Source organism: Lactuca saligna, chromosome 4 (genome assembly GCF_052625555.1).
Source record: "Lactuca saligna cultivar CGN05327 chromosome 4, ASM5262555v1, whole genome shotgun sequence".
Lineage (NCBI taxonomy): Eukaryota > Viridiplantae > Streptophyta > Magnoliopsida > Asterales > Asteraceae > Lactuca > Lactuca saligna.
The window spans coordinates 210,093,326-210,102,660 of record NC_136420.1 but is presented as its reverse complement, the minus strand read 5'-3'; the positions used below and the strand labels follow the sequence as shown (position 1 = coordinate 210,102,660).

The window sequence follows — 9,335 nt, the reverse complement described above, 5'->3', positions numbered from 1 at the left end:
TAAGTACGTCAGGTATGGAATTTTATCTTAATGAGAAACTTGTTACATGGGCCTCACAAAAGCAACAAAACGTGGCACTTTCATCGTGTGAAACAGAATTTATGGCATCTACAAGTGCCACATATGAAGGAGTTTGGATCCAAAGACAAGAGTTAACTAGAAGAAGAATCAACCCTATAGTGTTGTATGTTGACACCAAAACAACTTCGAAACTGATGAAGAACATGATGTTCCATGGAAGAACCAAACATATAGAAATAAGATTCCACTTCATATGGTTGAGAAAGGAGTTGTCATCGTGCAATTATGGGAACTATTGAACAACATGTTGATATACTCACCAAATCTATGGCTAAAGTGAAGTTGGAACTATTGAACAACATGTTGATATACTCACCAAATCTATGGCTAAAGTGAAGTTTGAAGAGAAGTCTTTGTTCATGAATTAGAAGTAAAGAACATTTTTGTTCATGAATTAGGAGGGAAAATATTGGCGAAGTTTAGGAAATAGCCTTCATGTGCATTTTTGGAAACTTTCCTTTTAAGCATTATTTGTGTTAGTTTAGGTTGTTATTTTTACTAGAATAAATCAGGAAATGTTTTAGTTATTTTTTATTATGTTTTCTTAGAATAAAAGTCTTGTTTAATAAGAAACTCTATTCCTCTAGCTCATTTTGTTTTATTCCCTTGTTTTACTGGCATCAATGTTTTATCAACTCCATACTTTACAACCACGTTATATTTTACATTATTTAGAAACTTGAGTAGAAATAAAAGAAAATTTCATGCAAATAAAAAAAGTTTATTACAAGTACAAATGAATTCACGGAACACCGATATAATATTGAAAAAGGAATGATAATATGGAAAATTAAATTTCACACCCGTCAACTCATCATTGTTTGGTTTATTGGAGGCGTCATCACTTGATATTGCTGCATTTGTTGGTTCTTCGCCATGTTTCCTTGCCATCCTATAATGACCAAACGCATATGTTTCCAATCAAAATATTTTCACAAATAAGTTTATTACTTATTGGGTTTTTGCAAAAGGATAAGCAATTATATTATGTATCAAACCAAATTTCATTTTACAAAAACAGGCATTTGTTTAGTAATTAAATATTTTTATTAAATTATGACCAATCAAATATACACTATATTATACTCTCAAACTAAGAAAACATAATATAGTTTTTGTTTGCAAAAATAAAATAAATTAGTTTCAGATTTTAAAACCAAGCATCTTAAAAAAAAAAAAAAAAATTGGTTTTGAACCCCATATAGATTATTTCCGAATTGATATCACTAATCTAGGTTTTGCAAAAACATAAAAAGAATCATGATCAACCTGCAGATGGTGAGTAGAAAAAGAGGATTTTGGCCATTAAAGATGCAACAAGTAAGGTACATACCTATAGCAGGGTCCAAGCCTTGGGCTTTAAGTTGTCGGTATTCTTGGCAAAGTGCACACCACTCGCAGAACAAGTGTGTAGCCCAGTCTGGTGCAGGAGTCTCTAGCAAACCATAGCGGCTCCTGATTTTGGTGCGATATGAGCATGACATAATGCATGGAATCCCAATAAACGCACTGATTAGACCATATATAAGTCCGCTCGTCGCACATGCTACAAGAGTTCCATGTAATAAAATCAATCAAATGCACATATTATGCATGCCACAAACAAATCCTTATGAAACAATTGTTCCATTAACATCGGACATAATTACTCTCATTCTCTATCATGTTTTGTCATTTATGATCCCGCGTAAGTCGTAACGAAGAAACTGATATGTGTAATAATGATATAAAGTAGCTTACAAGTTTGGCCGTGGTCAACAATCTCTGCAATCTGTCCGAAGGTGATGCATGGGAAACATGCCGTTATAATCGCTGTCAATAAATAAATAAATAAAATATTAATCAACTCTGTCATTTGCAAATCATGTTTTTAAGAGTTTTTCCACTATCAAAAAAAACTTGTCTCGGTAATACGATAACTGAATATTATTCATAATTATTGTTTTGGTAATATTACTATTTAAGAACATAAAAATATTCATATGTGATAGATTAGGTGTGACACCCGTATATTATACGGATTAATTAAAAAAAATAAACATTAAAATATAAGCCATATATATATATATATATATATATATATATATATATATATATATATATATATATATATATATATATATATATATTTTAATGTAATACTTTAAAATAAGAAATGAAGAAATATATTCATTGCAATTTAATTTTATATATATTATATTTAATATTTTACTTATATAAATATATGACTTTAATTTTAAAAATTAAAAAAAAAACTAGAAATTAAAAAATGGATAATATTTATTTCAAAAATACCACAAAATGACAAGTGTCAAAAATCATGAAAGATTACCAAGTGACAAAACAAACTTTCATTTATTAGGAAGGATGAAACCCATCATCAATATTTTCAAAATATATCTTTACTATTAAATGATCAAATTGAGAAAGTTATATATTTCAGATTTCTTGTTAAAAATAGAAATTAAGAAGTAATTTTGAATGCATTACGATAGAACAACCATTAAAATTTATTGAGATTACTTCTGTTTTTCACTCAGAATAATACAAAAATGTAAACCTGTTTTTGTTTTATTGTATGATTCAACATAAAAATAAATTAAATGAAGAAATAAATGGTACCAATTATAACTATCTTAAAATGTTATAAATAATAATACTAATACAAGAGTTAAATGGATTCAAGAAATAAATTAAATGAATAAATTGGAAGCTGTAGTTGAAATTACCATTTTCTGGATCCTCAGCACAGTCAAAGAGACCATTCGTCCATTCCTGAGTCGGAGCAAGGTATTGAGTTCCAACAGCAATCCCTTCCGGAGGGCCATTTTTAACCGGCGTTTGATATCCTGTCGGAGCTACACCGTAATTCACCACCTGTGGCTGAGCATTAGGAAAGGCGTAGTTGTTACTTTGAGGAGCAGTGTAAGCTTGTTGATGAGTACTAGTCTGCTGAGGTGGAAACTGAACAGGCTGTGGCTGAGGAGGAAACTGAACAGCCTCCGGCTGAGGTGGGTATGCTGCCGGTGACTGTTGTGGTGGGTACGTATGTGGTTTCTGAGGTGGGTAAGCTTCAGGTGGCGGCATACTAGCACCTTCCGGCTGATGTGAGTATGCTGATGGTGATTGTTGAGGTGGGTACGTATGTGGCTTCTGAGGTGGGTAAGCTTCAGGTGGCGGAATACTTTCTGGCGACTGAGGTACGAATGAACGAGTGGCCTGAGGGTGGCTCTGATTCCGATCATTGTGAGCCAAATTAGCATCTGGTTGTGAAGGAAAGGGTGAGGCTGATAGTGGGTTTTCATGATTGTTTGGGTAGCCTTGTGGTGGTGGCGATGGATGTTGGAATGGGGTTTGATCGGAGGAATGAGGAGCTGGATTTCCGTTACCTCGGCCCATCTTACTTCGAATTATCTGTCAGGTCCAACGACTTTTGTTTAGGTTGGTGTAAGGAATGAAACACATGAAGACATAGATATATAGGAAGCAATGTAGTAGTAAAGACGTGGTTTGTGAGACTCCTTCATATGAACACAAACAAACAAGTTGACAATCACGCAAGTTGACACCATTATCATGGTCGACTTATTATCATAGTTGACTAATGAATATCATCGTTGGTATATACAACTTGGATTTAGTATATATATATATATATATATATATATATATATATATATATATATATATATATATATATATATATATATATATATATATATATATATATATATATATATATATATATATATATATATAAAAGTTCAAATGTTTGTAGCAACTATTATCTGGATGTATGCACCAATAAAAATTGAGAAACTAATAAATAATTAAATAAATCATTTAAGAATATTATAGTAATCTTTACATATTTAATTATGATCGATAATTAATATGTTTATTATCCCTTTAAATATGGGATATCAAAGTCAAAACTTAAATAAAAAAACCCTACAATTATCGTCTTCAATTTTCTTCGTCCATATCTATGTTGTCTCGCTGGTGTAATCGAACCATCAAATCCGTTCCTCCACCTTCTTCAACATCCCAACCCATCATCTTCCATAGCCCCACTACTTGTACCGACACACAATGTCTTCTTCCTTCCTTCCCCTCCATTGCCGATACCCAAACCAAATCATCATCTCATCACCACAACCCACTTGTCGGACCACCATCAGGTAACGTCGACGTCCACGACACCGATGACGAGTAGCTCCTCACCGTCAACATCAACAGTTTAGTTCCCGACGACGACGACCACGGCCAGGTAGCTTCTTCTTTTCTGTTTTTCTTTTTCTTTCTCTTCTATGTAACGCCCGTAGATTCGAGCTAATCAATTTAGAGATAATAGGGGTCGAAAATGACTTTTTGACAAACCAAGTTGCAGAATACGCCTCAAGGGTTCCGTACATATAAATAACGTTTAAATCCGAGTTTTAACAAAGAAGTTATAGTCCGTCGAAGTTTTACGGCAAAACCGGCACGACACCGAGAGACGTAAATAGTGAATTTACTATGGAGGACTTTTTAACCTTATAAATCTAAACAAAAGTTGTAGCATACGTTAAAGAGAGAACATACAAAAAAAAGAACGCCCAAATCTGACTTCGTATGAGGAAGTTATGAATTTTATAAGATTTGGCTTAGCAGTACACAGCCCGAAACTCAAATTTTAGATCGAGCGATCTTTGGCTTACGCAACCTAAATGAGAATTGAATATCTCATTAATAGGAACTCAACGGTAAAAAGACAGACGAAAACATAGTTCGTATGTAGCAGTTATGAATTTTACGTGGACATTTAACAATATAATCTCATTGTACTGTTAAATTTAAGATCGGTCGAGAATTAGCCAACGGAGTCAAAATAAAAGTGGTAGATCTTATTTTTACCTACGCGTGGATATAAAGAACGTCAAAAACAGAGGTCGTATGTGAAAGTTACGGATTTTAGAAGTCGAAAGTGTGCTGTGCGAAAATGGGTGATGTGGCACAATATTGACCATTGCTTTCTCCCTAAGTCTTGCCACTAGATGGTGACATGTGGTACCAAGTTCAACCATTTTCACCTTATTAATAGAACCTCTTCCACCCTCATTTTCTTCACACATTTCCTATTTTTTTCTTCTCTTTACTCTCTCTCTCTAGAACCTCTCTTTAGCCCTGAAACCCCCCGAAAAGGCTAGGGAACCTCCCTAGCACGAGGCAGAAGTCCCGGAGTGCTCGACGGATCCGAGAAGAAGAGATTTTCGGCTTGGGAACGCTGCTCCAAGCAAAGCTCGGTTTTCTATAAAACTCGCTGTAAGTGAGCTACGCCTACGCGATTTTTAATATAGTTTTTATTTAATTATAGTAATGTTATTAGGAACTTATAATAAGTACTTAGGCTATTATTATGGGTTATATAAGTATTGTTTAATGCTTATATAATAGTAATAATAGCTAGACTATTAATTAGTCTCGACAAATAATATACTAAATTCTAGTGGTAATTACTAGGTTTTGTAGAATGAAATTATTTTTAAAAAGCGAAGCGCTGTCTAAGTTCGGAATCACCACCTTTTCAAGTGAGTGCATAGTCACTTTCATGAACATGATTTTAATACAAGTATCAATTAAAGTATTAAATATATGTTAAAAAGTTAAATATTTGTTGAAGAGTTTATGTGTGAGTGCATAGTCCCTTTCATGAACATCATTTTAATACAAATATCGACTGAAGTATTAAATATATGTTTATGTGCGAATTATTTGATGTTTCCTGAGATACATGTTAAAGAACATACCTGATTATATATGCTGATTTAGGATAAAGTGTAAACCTAAATTAATTATGAGGAATATCGGGTAGTGTTTTCTTACAAGTACGAGTGAATTATACTCAGAGAATAAAACTTTAGTATATGTCATTCATCCGGGAGCATGGATTAGGCATAATCATTCATCATTAATCCTAGAGTATGGATTAGTCATTCGTCCCTAGTCCAATAGTATGGATTAGGTAAAGTCGTTCATTTCTGATCTGGGAGTATGGATTAGGTAAAATGGCTAATCTTAGGTCCGAGAGTATGGATAGTCTCGTTCTGAGGATCGACGGGGTGGGATAAGAGTTGTTTATATATATGGTGAAATTGTATATTTTGTGAGTTTTAAACTATATATATATGGTATAACATTATGGGATTGAAATCTCTATGTACTTACCAGGTTTTCCAACCTGACCTTCTCAGTTTATTTATATCACAGGCGTTGATATGAAGTCACATTACACTGAGAGATTAAGGAGATATAAATCACTAGTGATAATGAATGTAAGTTCTGTTTATGCTTATGTTTTTGTATTAACGATGACATCCCAAATGTTTTAAAATGAATAAAAATACTTTTCTTTGTAAGTGCTTTGATAACTTATTTATCATGTTTTACTGGTAACAAATTCCACAACATTTTTATTAAAAGAGGTACTCTGATTTTTATAAAGTATAAACAAAATCGGTCTTTTCTAGCCGTGAAAATGGGGATGTCACATTCCCCCTGTGACATATTCATTATTCATGTCCAGTTGTTTCGATCCCTTTCCAGAATTGCTGAAGATATAGCGGAATTTGTGATATATGAAATTATATGTTGTGTTTTTTGGAATATAAAATTGTATATGCTTTGTTTGCTGAAACATGAAACTAGATGCAGAAATCAGTTTTTTTTTAATGATATTACTTTACTGAAATATGATATTAGATGAAGAAATCTGAACTTAGATGCTATTTGTTTGTTAAAGTATGAAGTTAGATGTATAAATCAGATTTTGATTGTATTACTTTGATGAAATCTGAAATTAGATGTTATAATTAGATGATGAATTATGAACTCTTGAACATTCATTGCTGAAATCGGAACTTCATAGTTGTTTTGCTTACAAAAGTATAACAATTAGCCAAATAAAAATTGTAGGTGAGGATAATTTATGGTTAAAACTTTGTAAGAATACATTAGGCTTGGTATGTATACATAGTGTATTTTGTAAGAATACAATATGTTTTGTGACAACCCGAAATTTCTATCTTGTACAACCATACAATTCAATCAAAGTCAAACTAGTTTCTGCTATCCTTTAGCACTATTAAGGATCTGTTTGAGAGTTTTTGAGCCTAATGTAATGTATGAATGGATGTTGGGATTAGTTAGCTTGAGATCGGGAGGTTAAATTCATACTAGAAAACCACACACAAGGTGTTCACAGCCTCAAACTAGGTTCACGGTCGTGAGCCACCTCCTATATATATTAGAGTGACCTCATTTTCTTCTCAATTATCCTCCTCCGAACAACCGTGAACACATCTATTCTCTCCCAAAAAGCTTCAACTGTGAACACTCTAAAGCCTCAAAAATGTAAGTGTTTCATCCTTAATCTTTTCATACTTGAAAGGCTACTAGATCCTATCCTTATTTTGTCAAGTTTCATCATCATCTTCATGAGCTTGAAGGGATCACGACCGTGAACCCTTCATAAGGGTCGTGAACCCTTCATAGATTCATAAGGGTCGTAAACACCTCATGAGTTCATGAACTCCTTAAGGCCACAAACCCATCCATGGGTGGTCGTAAACCCCTTCCAAGCTTCCATTTTTTAGCCTAACACTTCATTTAGGGTGTTTCCTACAATCTTAGGTGGTTTCCTATACTTGGTAGTAGTTATAACCACTAATTGAATATATATATATATATATATATATATATATATATATATATATATATATATATATGAACATATGCCTTATAGGATCCAACTGTGCTTTGGAACTTCAATTGTGAACTCAAGCATCCTATATCTATCTCACCTTCCAGATCACTCACTTCAGGTGAGTTCATACCCCTAACTTATCTTTTAAATGATTTTAAATGCTTTTATAGGGGGGATACAAGTTGAAAACATTGTAGTTATTATATCAATCACATGTGATTAATAACTATCAATCAAGAAGATTTCTTATTTTTCAAAAACTGTGTTGTTAAACAAACTATTTCAAAAACCTTTTATAAACTAACATCAAGTGATCTATAACCATTCAAATGGTTAAAACTCTTTTATATGCTAAATTCTTTATTAAACTCTTTTAAACTTATATATTGTCAAAATCATGTCTATATAGATATAGTTATATAAATAGGATTGAAAGTGCTTAGGACTGATAACTCGTTTTATTTCTTGTTCCTTGTTTGATTGTGGACTTAGGGTATCGGTTGTTTGTCCGAGTGTCATTTGAATCTTAGTTATATATTATGTATATGTGTATAGATATAAAAGTTCTTCATTCAGTTCAATACCTTGGGATAGCAAAGGTGTTCAAACAAAATCAGTCATTCAAACAACAATACTAGTAAACTATAATATGTATAGTTTAGAAAGTCACTACTTACTATTTCTAGAACAATGAAACTTACAAGAGTCAGCTCATACATAAGTCAGTTCAAACATACTATAATGAGAAACAGAGAGAGCATACTATACACTAGAACAGAGAGAACATACTATACACTAGAGTAGAGAAAACATACTATACAAATACAAGAATACTATAACATTAATGTGAGCCACTACTTCATGGCACGGCAATATATTGTTGTGTCACGTTTTGTAACCAGAGTCTCCTGGAGGGAGAGCATGAATTTGTGTATAGATCTATATGGGATTGACCATCCTACACCTTGCTGCTAGCTATAGTGGGACCTGCAGGTCTACGGGTGACGAATTTCATACCATTTTGTCATCTTTGATCGTCGTGTTTTACTAGTCAATCAAGTATGGTTATAATCTCATCACATTTTACCTTAATTAAACAAACAGGTTTAAGGTAGTTAGTACATCTGTAGTTACTTATATACAATACTACTGTACATCGTCATTTTTCCATTACATTCATATTGTGATCTTCTCACATAAACGGTAATGTAAACTATTTTCTGGTTATAATAGTCATACTTGGGAAAATTTATCACTTTTACAAAAGAACAAACATACAGAACAATTGGGTCTTGGTAGAAGACTACGTTAGTAGAATATATAGGATTTTCTAGGAAGTATACAAACAATTAAGACAAACACTTACAAACTTTTACATCAAACATTTACAAACACTTTCATCAAACTTATACAAAGAATGACACTAAAATACTTATGAACTCACCAGCTTTAATGCTGATCTACACTTTCAAAATAACTTGTATTCTTAGGTCACTAGTAGACAGGTACC

General features: G+C 32.7%; 1 protein-coding gene across 1 annotated transcript; it reads right to left on the bottom strand.

Annotated features, from left to right (window-relative positions):
- Nucleotides 1-765: 765 nt before the first annotated feature.
- Nucleotides 766-3,553, bottom strand: LOC145043309 (protein PLANT CADMIUM RESISTANCE 8-like). Its single transcript, XM_078991923.1, has 4 exons — nt 2,811-3,553; nt 1,822-1,893; nt 1,415-1,627; nt 766-973 (listed from the first exon to the last, which is right to left on the bottom strand). The coding sequence occupies exons 1-4, from the start codon at nt 3,478-3,480 to the stop codon at nt 888-890; spliced, it is 1,041 nt and encodes a 346-aa protein (XP_078848049.1). The 5' UTR covers nt 3,481-3,553; the 3' UTR covers nt 766-887.
- Nucleotides 3,554-9,335: the final 5,782 nt, after the last annotated feature.

What these genes read in the sequence shown, in the direction of transcription:
- LOC145043309 (XM_078991923.1), bottom strand. Translation starts at nt 3,480, where the DNA reads ATGGGCCGAGGTAACGGAAATCCAGCTCCTCATTCCTCCGATCAAACC. An exon ending in TGCTGAGGATCCAGAAAATG is followed by an intron (nt 1,894 to 2,810) that starts GTAATTTCAACT and finishes ATTTATTGACAG; the next exon opens with CGATTATAACGGCATGTTTC. An exon ending in TGTTGACCACGGCCAAACTT is followed by an intron (nt 1,628 to 1,821) that starts GTAAGCTACTTT and finishes GAACTCTTGTAG; the next exon opens with CATGTGCGACGAGCGGACTT.